Source organism: Aethalodelphis obliquidens, unplaced genomic scaffold (genome assembly GCF_003676395.1).
Source record: "Aethalodelphis obliquidens isolate GAN/ISIS:26980383/991018 unplaced genomic scaffold, ASM367639v1 scaffold21, whole genome shotgun sequence".
NCBI classification, from domain to species: Eukaryota; Metazoa; Chordata; class Mammalia; order Artiodactyla; family Delphinidae; genus Aethalodelphis; species Aethalodelphis obliquidens.
The window spans coordinates 6,939,118-6,956,794 of record NW_020837965.1 but is presented as its reverse complement, the minus strand read 5'-3'; the positions used below and the strand labels follow the sequence as shown (position 1 = coordinate 6,956,794).

The 17,677-nt window shown below is 41.8% G+C and overlaps 1 protein-coding gene across 6 annotated transcripts in view; it reads left to right on the top strand.

Moving 5' to 3' along the window:
• STON2 (stonin 2) overlaps positions 1–17,677 on the top strand; it is a 142,771-nt gene that overhangs the window by 113,546 nt on the left and 11,548 nt on the right. For all 6 annotated transcript variants that reach the window (XR_003435596.1, XM_027120225.1, XM_027120222.1 and 3 more), the window contains one exon: positions 15,103–16,941. Coding sequence is in view for 5 of the 6 variants with exons in the window: in XM_027120225.1 (XP_026976026.1) it covers positions 15,103–16,941 (1,839 nt within the window). In the remaining variant the exon portion in view is untranslated. The remainder of the gene's footprint in view (positions 1–15,102; positions 16,942–17,677) is intronic.

Genomic DNA, 17,677 nt, shown 5'->3' with positions numbered 1-17,677 from the left:
CTCTCTCTCTCTCTCTCTCTCTCTCTCTCTCTCTCTCTCTCTCTCTCACACACACACACACACACACACACACACACACCCTTCACTGAACTCCATGTACACAGGCTAAAAGCCATTTAACATGGCCTCTATCCAACAAAACAATCCACTCTTAGCATATATCTTTCCCTTGGCTCCCCCCAAACTATAGACGACCATGCCTTACATTAGTTAAGTAACAGAAATGACCATTTACTAGGTGTCCACTACCCACAAGGTGCTGTGCCAGGCACCTGTCTACATGATGTAACTCTCACAGCATCCTGCAGGGCATCATCCCACTTTATAGGCGAGGAAGCTGAGGCTTGGAGAGCTCTATGTAATTTGCCCAGCGCCGCCCACAGCCACTGTGCCCTGTGACGCAGTGCGAGCCCGCTCTCTCTCCGTGTGCCGTGCTCCTTGTAGAGTCGTCTGCAGTGTTTGCCCTGATGATTAAACCATGCAGACACCCTTCTGCGTTAGTTTGTCAGTCAGCTGTGCACATATAGACCCATGTGGTTAGGAGAGGTCGGCACTCGGGTCGCTCTTGCTGTAATTATTCCACTCTGACTGGAAATGTCAATAAAGAGCTGGTCAGCCTTGCAAACAACTTCTGAGCTCTTGTTTTGAAAATGCCTCAGTGTTCAGCCGCACTAACCTGTGCACTGTGCCACCAGGAAGGGTACCGGGCCTATTGCATTATCTATATTAAAATGCAGGCACCACGGGAAGAGCCTCTGTGTATCGAAAAAGTTCTGCCATTTTGGTCCTTCCCTTACTGGGCTGTCTCTCTCAGATTAATTTAATACTTATTGCTAACCCCTGTTCTGGAAATTTGTAGACCGATGTGGGTATCTGATGCAGATTAAAGTGAGCGTTGCTGTGAGCTGGGCACAGAGGAGACAGCTGATAAAGTGCATGTTCTGAGCGGTTTTGTGCAAAGAGGCAGAGTGGCTGCTACTCCCACTGGTCCGAATGTTTCTGGGTCCCAGCCTCTAACCTTCCATAAGCCAGTCTAACTGAGACAGCCAACTCTACTTTACCCACAGTCTCATATATTGGGGCTTAGGTCATGTTCAGATGAGGAGAAAGGTCAAAAGCCAGCAGATTGCCATGGGTTTAAGATATAGTCTTAAGCTTTTCGGCCTCAGAAAGTGAATCATATTCTTGTATTGAGAGGTGAGACTTTCTGGGATTGACACAAATTTACAGCAGGGGATGTATATTAGCAAGATGACTGTCACCAGTGATTTGTTCCAAAACTAAAAGCTACTGTGAAGTGAGTGTCTTCTGCATGTGCTTGGATCTTTACAGGTATTATTTCCAGTTCTCACAACAACCCTTCAAGTTGTTGGGTATTCACATTTCACAAATGTAAATCCTGAGCAGGCATCTTAGCCAGGTGTATTTAGTTACAAATCAAGTCCTTCCACTCTACCTCAGTGCCTGAAGGCATTCTGTCTGTTGTTACATTACCAGCTCAAATGTTTGCCAGGTTGGCTTCAATCAACTCTGCAAAATTATCAGTCATTTCCCTTTTTGAGTACACACAGCACTTTGCATATACCTGTAAGAACACTTTGTGTTAATTTGTAGTTGCTTTTACTGCACGGTAAATTGTTATCTGCCAGTTTCTTCTGCTAGATTCTGAACTTCTTTAAAAAAATTTTTTTTTCTAATTAAAGTATAGTTGATGTTGTGTTAGATTCTGGTGTACAGCTGGACTCTGAACTTAAAGGTAGTGATGGTCTTATTTTTTTTTTCATGACAGGCCCATCATATTACCTGGCAGTATTGTGTAGAGGAAGGACTGGGTCTAGTTTTGCTAACATTATATCCTCAGCACATGCTCCACTGCCTGTCGGCAAACAGTATGTGCTCAGTAAATATTGAATGAACTAATATAATCTTGGAGATTACTTTTCCTCTATGAATCTTTTTCATTATTAAAAGAGGGATAACAGTATCTACTTTATAGTGTTGGTATGAGATTAAATGAATGAATGAAACCAAGGTGAGTGACGGTGTGATAGGACTCTTAAGATTCAGATGGTGGTTTAATGATTCATTATGCTGCTGCATGTGTAACTAATTCACTTATGTTTATCACTGTAGTGGTGTTCTGTTATCACACTTTCTAAGCCATTCTAGTGGATGTGTAGTATCTCATTGTAGCTTCATCTCCCCTTCCCTGGTATCTAATGATGTTGAGCACCTTTTCATGTGTTATATGGCCATTCATATAGCTTCTTTTATTCCCTTTCATTACCTTGTTGCGATGCCTAAGGACTCTAGTACAATATGGAATAGAGTGGTGAGCTTGGATGAAAGCATTCAATATTTCACCATTATGATGTTAGCTGAGCTTTTTGCGATACATGCCCTTTATCAGACTGAAGAGTTCTCTTCCATTCCTAGTATGCTGAAAGTTTTTATTACTAATGGGTATTAAATTTTACTAGATACCTTTTCTTAATTTTTTGAGATGGTGTCACAGTATATTCTTGTACAACACTATTCTGTGCATGTATGGATAACTTTCATAATATTCCTGAGAGGTGAAGAGGGGTTGCCTAAGAGGACAGAAGTCCAGGCATGTATATGAAAGTGACCACCAGATCCCAGTACTATACATGGTTTAGTGTCACATGACAGTTAACTTTTGAACACTCCTGGCTGTTATTTTCATTTTCTCCTTCATCAACCTTCATAACAGCACAGATGTCTCATATTTTGGTGGTAAACGTGGAACTTTGGATGCTTTTATTATTTTTTTCACGTTTCTGTATTTTGTAAATTTTCTTCAATGGACATGGATTATTTGTGTTTAAAAAAAAGTTTTTAAACTTCTATGTAATTAGATTATGAATAGTAGACTTTAGACTCACTCCTATCAAATCTTTCTGAAATTATATCCAAGTCACCTTTGATTGGTTTTAGGTGTTTCCTAAATCTCTGAGAGCAGCACATTCACACACCATTTAATGGTGGATGACTAAACTCTTCTTTGTTGATCCTTTTATCATTTAATTTCAGGAGAGGCTCATTTTTCCCTCTGTCCCAACATTGGGTTCCTAGATGAAGTCCCTAGTGCAATTCAGTTCAAAAGGCTTTTATGTAGCTTCTCTCCTCTAGGAACTTACTGGCCATATTTGGAAAATAAACACAAAGGGATCCTGCCTGTGTGTGATGTGATAGAGGTAGGGACCAGGGACTCCAGGCCTGCTTGGGAGTTGAATGACTTCCGACAGATCAAGTCTGAGTGCAGCGTGACTTTGCCCAGAGGTAACTCTTTCTAACCTTGGCTTTTAAATTCTGGCATTTTTGTCTATCTCTGGAATAGTGAGGCTTTAGAGGCCTGGAGCTGGAGAAGCCTCCTTCAGACCAGACTAAGAATGGCAGCCCTAGGATGTTGAATAGGGACCAGAGATAGGTTGTTATTTCAGCGGCTGGGCTTTGTTTTTGTGGAGCAGGAAGTCATTATCTGGAGAGTCACAAATCCTTGAGAGTTCATTTCCATTTCCGGAAAGGGAAGTGTCCCTTGTCCACCAGCAGTTAGAGGAGATTTATCACCAGAGCTACCAAGCCCCACAAGGAGCTATTCTAAGTCACTGTCCTGTCAAAATAATCACTGTTTTTTTTTTTTTCTTTCTTAATCACAGGTTCCTGATACAGGGAGTGTTTTCTGCTTTTTATCCATACTTAATGTACCTACTAGTGCATATCAGTTATTTTCATTGCCTTATGTTGATTGTTAAAATTAAAACTTTTATACTAAGCCAAAATAAAAAACCCAAACCCTCAAAATCAGTACTCTCTTTCTCTTCCTTTCATCTGTAATAATAAAAATAATTTAAACTGTAGAGCATGCCATATTCTACAAATGGCAATCGCATGCATTCACGTGTCTCATTTGATCCTCACAACCGTACTGTGGTAGATAGACTAGATTATTATTATCCTCTTTAAAAGCGAGGAAACTGAGACAGAAATTGGGTTACTTGTTCAAGATTAGATAGTTCTAAAGACACTGAGCTGCAGTATACGGGAGGGGTCAAGCTGAGGGTTGTGAATTCGAACCTCCAGGGTTTAGATCCTAACGCCACCACTTGCTTGTCTGTGACATTGATTTAGTCATCTAACCTCTATGCCTGTGTCCCCATCAATAGAATAGGGATAATGGTAGGAGCTACCTCATGTAGGTGTCTCCAGGATCAAATGAGATGGTTTTGGTACAGGCCTAGGCAGAGCACCTGACAGGTGATACATGACATGTGATACATGACTGGTGAGTGTCAGCTTTGCCACTGCTGTTGTCTTGGAGGTGGTGGCCATGGTGAGCTATTATCGTCTCTCCTTCCAGCAACCTCTCCTGCCCTAAAACCCAAAGTCTACTCCTGAAATCACCAGAGTACTCCAGACACACTCCAAAAGTCCCTATGGGCTCTGTAGGGTTAGATAATCCAATCCCAAATTAAATGCTTTGAAGAAAAACTAACACCATAAAGATCTCTTTCCCTGACTCAGTTTCGCCCTGATTCTAAAGACAGTTTGTACCTATCTCCTCATACACACTCCTAACCCCTCTTAATCTTAATCAGTAATCTTAAGGATTTAGAGTACATTCTTCCTCTTTAAATATTTTTGGGACTATTTATTCTTTATTTGCTAACAACCTTTATTTAATCCATGCTGACTAGTGTATTTACCACAGTCTGCTCTTAAAGATAGGATGGCAATTCCTATGCTATATGGCATGCTTTTAAAAAGTCTTTGAGGCAGCAAACCTCCGTGTTTTAGGTTGTGCGCCCCACCCTATGATGTAACTGAGGTTCTGGCTTAGAGGTGGGCTGATGCTTCTGGCTTTATGTCCTTCACTTGACTTCTGTCATATATGCAAAGAAGAAGAGGCAACAAGTAACCACGTGTACTGATCAGCCGGCTGTGTGTCCAGCTGCAGAAGAGATTCATTATGACCCCCAGGAAAGGCCCTCAGTGAGGACACAAAGGTTACTGTTTTTACAGAATGGAAGGCAGCATGTTTGTCAACATCTCTGTGTGTCACAGTGGGGCAAGAAGCTTTAGGTTTGGAGATAGAAGTCCTAATCCCATTACCTCATCCCTGTCTACTGCAGTCCCTGACTTTAAATGTCAACAGGAGTCAAATTTACTTCATGAAACAAATCATCAGCATTGATCATCCTTCATCCGGTGTCATACTTTCTTATTACTTTACTGCATATCCCCCCTGATATGGAATTTCTGCATATCCCCCCTGAGGTGGCTAGACATTGAATATATGAACTGCAATTAATATATTTTCATGCTCTGCAGTCCAAACTCTTTTAGCAAACATAATGCTCATACTAACAGCTCCGTCAGATCCTGCCAACAATTACCGGCACTTACTTGTTTTGAATGGTGTCCCATGAAAATTCTCATCTGAGAACATTAAGCCAAAACACCCAGGCCCTAAAACTGCATATGCAGAATAATCCCTACTTTGTAGAGAGGTGTGTGTTCGTGAATGTGTTATGTGCAGAGTGAGAGAGCTTGAAGGAAGCACACTATGATGGTGACATCAGTCATCTCAGGTGGCAGCAAGATTCAGGTGCTTTTAATTGTCTGTGTTTCTGCACCATCCAAGTTTTCTAAAATACAACTTCTTTCTTAAAATTATCAAAAAGTTTTACCTTCTTTGTATTATAGAAACAAAATTTATTTACTTTAGAACTTGGTGACTGGAACATTCATGAAAATGGTTTGTCTTAAAATGAACTCACATGGGAGTACATTATGTTCTGTGGGCCTTAAACCTTGAGTTGTCCCCAGCTGAGGCAAAGAACACTCAACCTTGGTCCCTGGGACAGTTGGGGAGCAAGTCAATTAAAGGACATCTGTCAGTGCAGGATGTATAAAGGTATGAAAGTGTTCTTGTCCTTCTACTTTCCTCTGTTCTCTAGTTACTTGATTTCATTTCCCTTCTTAGAAACACTTAACAGTTTCTGGGAGACTTTTGAAAAGGCCATGGCCTCTCAACACACAAGTTTTGGTTTAATATCTTTGTAAAGAAGTCTTTATTCCAAGACTGCTTTCTGCATTTTTATGGTCTTCTATCTCTAAAATGCAATAACTGCCCACCTCAGACCCACTCACACAGCGTGAAGAATTGTAGGACTCACTTGGAAGCTAAAACTACCTCACTATGTGAAAAGTAATCACAGGCCTTACCAAACAGTGGTTGAGCACTTCTGAATGTTTAGAAGCATGCTTACATGTGTTATTTCATATTTGCTTCCAAACTAGAACGGGGATTATGATTATCCCATGTTAAATGGGGAAATGGCACAGAGAGACTTACCCAAGACCACAGGGGGTTTTCGGCAGAGCCAGGACTAGAAATAAAACCTTCTGTTCTGTGGCTTCATCAAAGTTCCCACAATGCCAAATGTCTCTTTTCAAAATCTTCCCCAAGGGTACCTGGACTCTAAGGAATAATTGTGATAATAACACTATTAAATATTTATATAATGTTTGCTATGCAAACGTTAAATACATTAACTCAGTCCTCACCACAACTTAAGAGGTAAGTACTATTATTATCTCCATTTTAGAGTTGAGGGAACTGAAGCCTGCATTAAGTAACTTGCCCAAGGTCACAGAGCGAGAAGGAGTAGCCAGGATATGAGCCAGCCTGAAGCTGGAGTCCGTACTCTTGACCACTTGACAATGCACTCAGGGCCTATCCACTTCCTACCTGTTTATGCCTAGGGTGACCTGGGCCAAAGATGACAATTCTAGGGATGAGAGTCTTAAAATTCCTTCCTTCCAAACTTACAGAGTTTGAAGTAAGTGTCTTGTATTATATAAGCAAGAAGAATACTGTTCTATTTCCTTGTGAAAAGAGCAAGGGAGGGTAAAGAGGAGCAATAAAATGGAAATATTTTTGCTCAATAGCCAGACGAGTTTGGAAGGTCTTCTGCCTGGTTGCTAAGGAGCTTGGATTGCAAGGAACAGAAGCCAACTGTACTACCTTTAAGTGACAGGAATTTATTTTAAGGATATAGTTGTTTACAGAATCAGAAGAAAAGCTGAGCACTCAAGCTTCAGGAGGTTGGTGTATCAGCTTTTACTGTGTTACAAACCACCCTGAAAACTAGTGGCCCCCCTAAACAACCCTTTGTTTATTAGCTCAAGATGCTGCAAATCAGCAATCTGGGCACGCTTGAGCGATTCCCCGTCTATACTAGGCTGAGCTGATCTCCTTAGGCGTTCACTCGTGCGTCTGTGATCAGCTGCCTGGTTGGCTAGGGCGCCTTACTTCTCCATGTGGTCACTCATCTCCCTGTAGGCTTGTTTGAATGATGGTCTCGGGGTTCCAAGTAGAGCAAAAGAGGGCAAGCCGCAGCATGCAAGCACTTTTCAAGTTTCTGCTAGTGGTGTATTTGATCTTGACTAAAGCAAATCACATGCTGTAGCTCAGAGTCAATGTAATCACATGCCCTAGGTCAGAGTCAATGTGGCGGGGGTGTGGGGGACTGCCCAAGAGCATGGATAGAGAAAGGAAGAATCTGTGGCCATTTTTGCCGTCTCCCACAGATGGCTGGGAACCTTAGCATCCTTCAGGCTCAAGTCAGCAAGGACCTATGTGCAGACTCTTCAGGGTGCCTCCATGTCAATAACTCAGCTCCCACCACTTTTTTGCACTTGAGTTAGTCCATTCAAAATTTCCAACAAGAATCTGACTTTTCTTGGGTCATATGCATCCTGGGTGGGGCACCTTCACTGACACTTCAGAAAGACATGCATGAGAGGAGAAAAGTTCAGCTGTGATGCTGTTACCCCAAGGAGCAGGGGAGGGATGCAGGGAAGGTAATACAGTATTCCTTCCCTGTATATTGTTTGCTGTATCGACTTTGTTCTTCCCCTCTGAATCATGTGGGTTGACTTTTCCTCTAAGACTTATTGAAAGCAAAAGTAACAGTCTCAACCTGTTATTTGAGCAATAGGAGAGTTAAAGCATTTAATTCAATAGATATTTGCTATAAAGCTAGTGATGACCCTGGCATGAGTCAAGATCTCACAGACAGGCCCTCTTCCTTCCATTGCTATGTATTTATTGGACACCAAGAGTATAACCAAGAAAGGGACATCAAAAGACCTTTGTTGTGATAGTGAGGTCGCATAATCCTTGGCCCTGGCAGCAACTCCAATAGTTATTTGTTTAGGTCAGTTTTATAATTTTTGCAGAATTGGAAGACTGGTTTTAAAACTTTCTAGAGAGCAAGGTGGGTGGTGGTCAAGTCATGCTTAGCTAGATTCAAAGCAACATGGAAAGGCCAGGATAGGTTGTTAGCATGGCCACCAGGGAGCTGGAGCATGTAAGAGTCAATTATTGCCCAAATCATGGGAGAGTTTAAGGGAGTAATAGATCCTTCTTATTTGCCAAAGCACCTTTCCCTTTGGACTGACAACCACGGCCATTTTTCTGGTTACAATGGCCAACTCTTAACAGAGGACAGGGAAGAGGTGATAGCTTTGTGTGTGTGTGCACCCATGCTGAGTATTTGAAATATGCCTAGTGCACTGAATTAGCCTTCTCCAAATGTTTGGTCGTGATTCTCCAAAGGTTTGATCGTGAGCCTCTAATATTTGTATGTTTATAAATATACTATATTATAAATATATTTATAAATTACAAGCATTTTAGTATATGGTTTCTAACATATAAACAAAAGTTAGAAATGTTTAAAGGATGGGTTAAAAAGTCAACAATCCAGAAAAGAGGGGATATATATATATATATATATATATATATATATATATACACACACACACACACACACATATAGCTGATTCACTTTGCTGTACAGTAGAAACTAACACAACATTGTAAAGCAACTATACTCCAATAAAAATTAATTTTAAAAAAGTCAACAAAAATAGAAGGTCTGATATTTTCTCCCTCCACCCCAGTGGATCATCCTGTACCTCCTTGGGTGTGCTGCTCTCCTTTGGGGACTGCTTCTCTGGAATACTATAACATCTTAGACCTGCCCAGCAATTACAAAGGCAATTCTTAGGGGTAATAGAAAGTTGCATGTCCTATCTTGACCAAAGTGTACTCATGACTTAGCACTTCTGTTAGGTGGTAGATTCTAGTGCTGTTTTGTTATAATCACAGTGACTTCACGAACGCAGACTCTTACATCTCTTGTAATTCCCAAGCCTTTGCAATAATTATGGAAAGATTTGGATTCATGGACTCATAACCTGAGACAAACATTCTTCTTTCTTTCTCCGTCCCACTTTCCCTTGATTCTAATGAAACTTCAAAGGCATTTTTTTCTCCCACTTCTTCCCCTCTCTCCTCTTTTTTGCTTCCTTAAGAATTCTGAAATAATAATAATATTTACATATTTTTTATTGTGATAGCTAACATTTATTGTGCTACGGGTTAATTAAAATCAATGTCCTTTAACGATCTCTGTTACCCTCACAACAACTCTACAAAGTGGGTACTGTTATTATTCCCCCTTAAGAGGTGATAAATATGAAGTTTAGAGAGGGTTAAGTAATGTGCCCAAGATCACACAGTTTTCTGAAGCAGGGCCAGGTCAATCTGACTCCAGATCCCAAGTCCAAGCTTTCCCCTCTGCTGCCTGCAGTGGCACAAAATAGGTGGTGAAGACAAGCATGGGGCCTGGAGCTCAAGCCAGCATTAGTACAAGCCACTTTTAAGCCGTCTTTTCTATTATGGGCTTTGTGTCCACCCAGGAGACACTGGTGTATATATGCTGGATGGTGAGGGTCCTGGAGCAAGTGAGCAGAAGTACTGAGTCTGTGTATGAATCATCTGGAAATAGCTTTTCACTCTGTTTGCCTTATGAGTTCTTCTGAAAAACTCGACAGGTTCAGGAGTACAAAGAGATCTCTACCTGCTAGAATAAATCTGTTGTCATGCTAGAAATTAGTTGTTTTCCTACTAGGTTATTTTAACTTGGTATGTTTACAGTTTATAAAGTGCACCTACTGTCAGTCTGTAAGAATGTCTCCTTTGATCTTGGTAACTAAAAGGGAGCTGGACAAGTACTGAAATGAAATCAAATTACCTACTTGAAATTCAATAGAAAAGAAGTGGCTTACAGCATACAGGAGCTGTTTGGTTATTTTGTTTTTGTTGCCATTGCTGGAAAATCCACATAAAGAGCAGGGAGCTTTGGGTAATATAGGTGAAAGGAGATCATTTGTACGGATCCCTTCAGCTTGCAAGAATTGCCCCTAACCTTTCTATGGGTGACCTTAGCCCAGCTGACTATACCCCCATCCCAACAGACCTTTTGAATTCCTCCTGCAAGGTGTGTTATAGCCTAGCCAAGTTAACAAATGGAAGATAGGCCTGATACAGACTCAGTCAGAATGCCTGCTCTTCTCATTCCCAATAAATACACATGTATACAAGCAAATGTAATAATGCATGAGAGTCCCCAGCGCTGTTTCTTTGCCGCCTGACCAAATTTACAGAATCAGCTGCGGAGAAGTAGCACTTCCCATCGCTAAGGTTCAAAATGATCAGACTTTGAATCTGGTCTACAGTAGAATGGCTCCGCCTGTAACCGTTTCAGGACAGTGAAGGGAAAGAAGGCATTGCTGTGTGTGCTTAAAGTGTGTAAGTTCATCAGGGTTAGGTGAGACTCCCAAGCTCCACCCCCTGAATAAGTAGGCAGGGGTCCATGCCCATGGTGCAGGTGCTCCATGACCCGTGCAGTGGACGTCAGAGTTAGAAGTATTATATGTAAAGAGGATGATGAGTCCCAGCTCTGTAGGGGCACAGACTGATTGGCAGGACATTAGTACCAGTTAAAAGTAGACGCGTGTATTGAAGGGAGCAGAGAGGGAGATGACAAAGCCATTGGTGAGACTGAAGCGTCTAGGTGAATTCCATTTGGCCGCTTTGACATGCTCTCTGAGGCATAGTTCTGTTTTCTGTTACTCACCAACATAACCAGGAGGACAGTCAAGCCCTTATCCTTGGGTGCTCCCTAATCCTTCATAAGTCTGGTCCTTTTCTCTGTTTCTTACTATTGCAGTTAAGAAATGGTAAAAGTAGTAAGATGTGTCTTTACCTTCCTCAGAAGTTCCAGGATTTGGGGATCATCCTGCCAAACGTGAAACCTGATTTTACCTGTTCATGTAAGAGTGATGAGGCTCTTAAAAACTGAGATCTCTGGGCTTCCCTGGTGGCGCAGTGGTTGAGAGTCCGCCTGCCGATGCAGGGGACACGGGTTCGTGCCCCGGTCCGGGAAGATCCCACATGCCGCGGAGCGGCTGGGCCCGTGAGCCATGGCCGCTCGGCCTGCGTGTCCGGAGCCTGTGCTCCGCAACGGGAGAGGCCGCAGCAGTGAGAGGCCCGCGTACCGCCAAAAAGAATGTTTACTTAATTAATTAATTTATTTTTAATTTAATTTATTTTTGGCTGCGTTGGGTCTTAGTTGTGGCACGTGGGATCTTTCATCGTAGCGCGCGGGCTTCTCTCTCTCTAGTTGTGGAATGTAGGCTCCAGAGCACATGGACTCTGTAGTTTGTAGCACTTGGGCTCTCTAGTTGAGGTGCACGGGCATAGTTGCCCTGCAGCATGTGGGATCTTAGTTCCCCGACCAGGGATCAAACCGCATCCCCTGCATTGGAAGGCGGATTCTTTACCACTGGACCACCAGGGAAGTCCTGTATTTATTCTTTTATAAGTTTAAACTCTTTTTTCCAAAGAGTTATTAGATATTTATATTTCTTCATTAGTGAATAGTCTGTTTTCATCCTATTTTATTGTGAGGGTGTATCATTTTTATTAAGGATACACTGTCATTATATATTAAAGAGGTCGAATTTTTGTCTTATACAAATATTTTCCCCAAGAAATTTTACATACAGATTGTCATTTTTTTTATACGTGAAAGTCTCAAAGACCATTCTTTAATAAAAAGAGGTTCAGAAAATATATGACTTAACCTTTATAAAAACAATTGAGGATATCCTTCAGCCAGTGATACATGAAAAAAAAAATTAGAACTCACAAATAGGGAAGTCAGTGTTAACAGGGGATAATTTTTTAAAGTACTATTTGGCGGTCCTTAGGTTCACCTCAAGAAATGCTTTATTTTCATATGAAAATATGAACCACTATGACCTATATGAACTATGGATCACTTTTGCTGTTCATCTATAAAAGTGTCTTTTTTTTTTTTGGCTGCGCTTCAGTAGTCATGGGGCGGGCTCAGTAGTTGTGGCTCGCGGGCTCTAGAGTGCAGGCTCAGTAGCTGTGGCGCACGGGCTTAGTTGCTCCGCGGCATGTGGGATCTTCCCGGACCAGGGATCGAACCTGTGTCCCCTGCATTGGCAGGCGGATTCTCAACCACTGAGCCACCAAGGAAGCCCTATAAAAGTGTCTTTATTAAGATATTTTTTCTTTATAAATGATTTTGTAGAAAAACAAATTCTCATTTTCAGAAATTTGACCTATACCCCACTATCATCCCAAAGGATGGATTTTTAAAACAGGTTGTAATCATGGAAGATGAAAATGCCAAAGGAGAGACTTTATAAGTCTTTTGAAACTTTTTGATGGCTGTCTAAGAGAATGTAGAATCTCTAGAAATTAATTTAATTCAAAAAATTTCCCCCCAAATTTAAAGATACTTCATTTAAATTGTATTAAGAGTCAAATGCTTCACAACTGTGTAGGACTTGGTGTGATCTCAAGTAACTTGGCTTAAAAACAAATTTATTGTAAGAAAATTATCTTCAGTGGAGACAGAGGCCTTTTTCCCCCCTTTTTTTGGTTTGGGAGAGGAAGATGAGAAGTGCTATTTTGGGGACAAGTCTCCCAACAGAAGAGAATCCTTTAGCAGCAAGAATAAACAGCTTTGGCAGAAAGCCACCCTCCAAAGGAAAAGGACTTAGGGCACGTTTTGAACTAGGGAGTAGTAATGAGCTCCAAGGCAAAAAGGATATCCCTGGCACAAGGGGTGGGTCAATACCAGACTGTCTGGGTGGAAATACTGCTTACAAAAGCTCCATAGAGCTGCTTCATTAAAAAGTGATGCATTTTGCCATACACCCCTTTTGCCAGTTCTCTAGGGAGGATTAGTTACTGTTCCAAGGAAGTGATTGTATTTTACTCAGGGCCACATTGTTCCCTTTAGGCTTCATTACAACAACAACAGCAGCAGTTGTAGTAGTAATAAAATATAAGTCCTACAAACCTGGATTGTTTTCTGACCCTTTTCCCTTCATTTTCTAGAAAATAAATCACTTATGCATTTACAAAAGTGGATTAATGATTAATTTGAAGGAGAGTCTCATCTTTCATTTTATAATGCTTTTAAATTCTTTTGTGATGCTGCATATATAGAAAATACTTTTTGCTCATTATATTTCTGGGGCGAATGTGGGTATGTATGTATGCTCACTCATGCATGCATTTAGCTTATATTTTCAAACTGATGTTTTCAGTAGAGGTAATTGCTATTTGTTTGAATAAATATACTTTGAGAGATGGATGAGAGGCAGCCATCCCATCCATGTATAATTACATGTTTAATTATATGTGACATTGCTCATTTGGTGTGGTTGGATATGATATTTGTGAAGATTTAGCAGGATGGTAAGAAAAGCCAACTATTTGACTTAACCATTTGAGTATTCATTTCTCTTTGATTCCAAATTTCTGGCAGTAAAAACAGTGGGTGGAATGGAAGCAGAGATCCCCCATACACATTCCTCCAGAGACAGAGAGAATAGAACTGCTCCAAAGCAAAGTTTCTTTTCTCACTCATTCAATTAACAGTTCTTCACTGAGCATTTACTATGCCAGATACAGATTTGTTTTCTGTGCCATTCCTTCCTCAGAATCCACTCCTTGCTTTATAAAGGCCTCATTTCCTCCTCCTTCCTATAACCCCAGCAGACACACAGCATCTTTACTGAAAAGGTCTGGGTCTTCCTGCATCGAAACTCAACTCCTGTATCTCCTTCCTCGAAGGCCCTGCTAGGGTGGAGTTTTATTTGTAATAATCTTTTTTTTTCCCCATAAATTAAACCCCAAGATGGAAAAGTATTTTAGAGAAAAAAGAAGAGATTAATGTCAGGAGCATTTTCTCATGTTATACGAACTTGTAAACATTTTAATGGCTGCTTGTTTTTCCATTGTATGCCTCAGTTTCTTAACGTTCACCCAAAACTTGGTTCCTAATTTGGATTTATTTCCTTAGGGTGAGATTACTAAGTCATTGTTCATGAATATTTGTAAGACCCTTAATACAAATTGCCAAACCATTTTCAGAGAGTTTGTAGCAACTTACGGTCCCATTAAGGGTCTATTTACTGTTCATATTATAGCACCTTTACCCTCATCGAATACTAAAACTTTAAAAATCTTCACTGATTTTTGGGGTTTAATTTACGTTTTCCTTATTACTAGTGAGACGGAACATTTTCTACATGGTTATTAGACATTTTTCCTTTCTCTTTCCTGGGTTGTCTGTATATGTCCTTTGCCTGTATTTCAAGTTTTTGTATTTTTGTTATTCACTTGTGTAAATTGATTTCATATTAAGGATGTTAACATTTTGTCTTTAATATTTATTTACCACATTTGGGTAAAAATCTCTCTGATTACATTATTTGCAATCATATTATCACTTAGAGCATATGGCTTATTTTGTTCAATGAGATCAGCTTTATATCATTTTATGTAGGAGGTAGTTTTCAATGTTTAAAAATATAAGAATACATACTTTAGAGTCAAGAAAAAAAATCCATTCCAGAAACATCGATAAAATAAAGGGAGAATGTATAAGAGTTAAATTGCAAGGGACCTGGGTCCTATCAGTGCTTCTGTATTGACATTTGTATTCTTACTGCTTATTACAAAACTGTGAGAGCTGTGCCCAGACGAAACACTTGAGGACAAGTAATGAAATGCTTTGGAATTTACTGGATTCCATATAAAATTCTAGTCATCCCTCATTCCTATACCTCTAGAGGCCCTGAATAGCAGCCCTTCATATGTTCTCCTTTTCCTTTTAGACAATTCTTCCTCTCTTCAGGAAGATGAAGAGGTAGAGATGGAGGCCATCAACTGGCAGGCCAGCAGTCCAGCTATGAACGGACACCCCGCCACTCTAGTGACCTCTGCTCGTTTCCCTAGCTGGGTCACTTTTGATGACAATGAAGTCAGCAGCCCTTTGCCACCAATCACCTCTCCTCTGAAGCCGAAAACACCACCTCTTGCATCTGTGATCCCAGATGTACCTTGTAACTCAACTGGGTCATTTAAGAAGAGGGAACGTCCCAAGAGCACTTTGATGAACTTCTCCAAAGTTCAGAAGCTGGACATTTCCTCCTTAAACCGTCCGCCTTCCGTGCCTGAGGCTCCTCTTTGGAGGGCAACCAATCCTTTTCTGAATGAGACTCTACAGGATGTACAACCCTCCCCTATAAACCCTTTCCGCGCTTTCTTTGAGGAGCAGGAGAGGCGCTCCCAAGACAATTCCATGTCTGGTACCACAGGCAAAAGCCAAAGAGATTCTCTCATTGTCATCTACAAGGATGCCATCAGTTTTGATGATTCAAGCAAAAACCAGTCACACTGTGATGCTGTTGAAAAACTCAAACGACTCCAACTTGAGGATCCCGATCACTTAGGGAGTACAACACTCCCTGATGATGACCCAATAGCCTGGATTGAACTAGATGACCACCCACCAGGTTGCGCACTGTCCCAGCCCAAGGATGGTTGGCCTATGATGCTTAGGATCCCTGAGAAGAAAAACATCATGTCCTCTAGGCACTGGGGACCCATCTACATCAAACTGACAGACAGTGGGTATCTGCAGCTGTATTATGAGAAGGGCTTAGAAAAGCCATTCCGTGAGTTCAAGCTGGAGATCTGCCATGAGATTTCAGAGCCCCGGCTCCAAAACTATGATGAGAACGGCAGGATCCACAGCTTGCGGATAGACCGCGTCACCTACAAGGAGAAGAAGAAATACCAGCCTAAACCTGCCGTGGCCCACGTGGCCGAGAGGGAACAAGTGATTAAGCTGGGCACCACCAATTACGATGACTTCCTGAGCTTCATCCGTGCAGTTCAGGACCGTCTCATGGACCTGCCGGTGTTGTCAATGGACTTGTGCACAGTTGGCTTGAACTACCTTGAAGAGGAGATTGCAGTGGATGTCCGAGATGAATTCTCTGGCCTTGTGAGCAAAGGAGACAACCAGATTCTCCAGCACTGTGTCTTGACACGGGTCCACATCCTGAGTTTCCTCTCTGGCCTTGCCGAGTGCCGCTTGGGTCTCAATGATGTCCTCGTCAAAGGGAACGAAATCGTTTCCCGGCAAGACATCATGCCCACCACCACCACAAAGTGGATCAAGCTCCATGAGTGCCATTTTCACAGGTGTGTGGATGAGGATGTATTCAACAGCTCACGGGTTATTCTGTTCAACCCTTTGGATGCCTGCCGACTTGAGCTAATGAGGTTCAGGACAGTATTTGCCGAGAAGACCTTGCCATTCACACTCAGGACTGTGGCAAGCATCAGTGGGGCAGAGGTGGAGGTGCAGAGCTGGCTGAGGATGTCATCTGGCTTCTCCTCTAACTGTGATCCTCTCACTCAGGTTCCCTGTGAGAATGTGATGGTTCGCTACCCTGTGCCCAGTGAGTGGGTGAAAAACTTCCGCAGGGAAAGTGTCCTGGGGGAAAAGTCTCTGAAAGCCAAAGTGAACCGGGGGGCAAGTTTTGGCTCAACTAGCTTGTCTGGCTCTGAGCCTGTCATGAGAGTAACTCTGGGAACTGCGAAGTATGAGCATGCCTTCAACTCCATTGTGTGGAGGATAAACCGACTGCCTGACAAAAACTCAGGTAGGCAGAGCTTTCTCTTCTGTGAAAACTGCCACATGGTTGTGAAAGAGCTGGGATCAAAGTTCCACATTCTCTTTCCCTATGAAGTGCTGGTTTTTGTTATGTGATAGGAATGATGATGGGGAGGGATGGGGGAATGGGGGACCAGAAAAACAAAAATATTTGAGCAAAGTACTTAACAAACATGCATGACCCAGTTCACTCCATCTTTCTACTCTCTTACTATCACAGTTCTTCCATAAAACTATGCATTATTCTTCTCAGCTGGGCTGCTAAGCAGATTTCCAAGGCAGCTTATGATTCTGTATTCTTTTCTGACTCATTAAAGTTTTATTTGGTGTTGGAAGCTATCCTTTTCCAGATCCTAGAAGGCTTCTGGGCTTTGAAGAGATGTCTGTTGCCCCAAGTATAGGTAAAAGAGCCAGTTTATGGCCAATCATGTGTACAGTACAGGCCAAGAGTTAGATCTATGATTCCAGTCACCCTGTGCAAGGCCTGTCAATCATAACATCCCAAGTTCAGAGCCAGGATCTGGAGATGGGGAAGGGGCTTCTGATCAGACTGAAGATCCAGCCAGGACATGAAGGTCCAAAAGGACTGAAATCCAAAAGGACAGAAAGTAAGGGAAGGGATGTTTAATTTAAACAAAGGAGACAGTTTACCAGCCCTAGCTGGCCTGCTCCCAGCTAGCAGGGGTGCTTCTGTGCTTGAGTGAGCCTGAAGGCAATGACTTTCC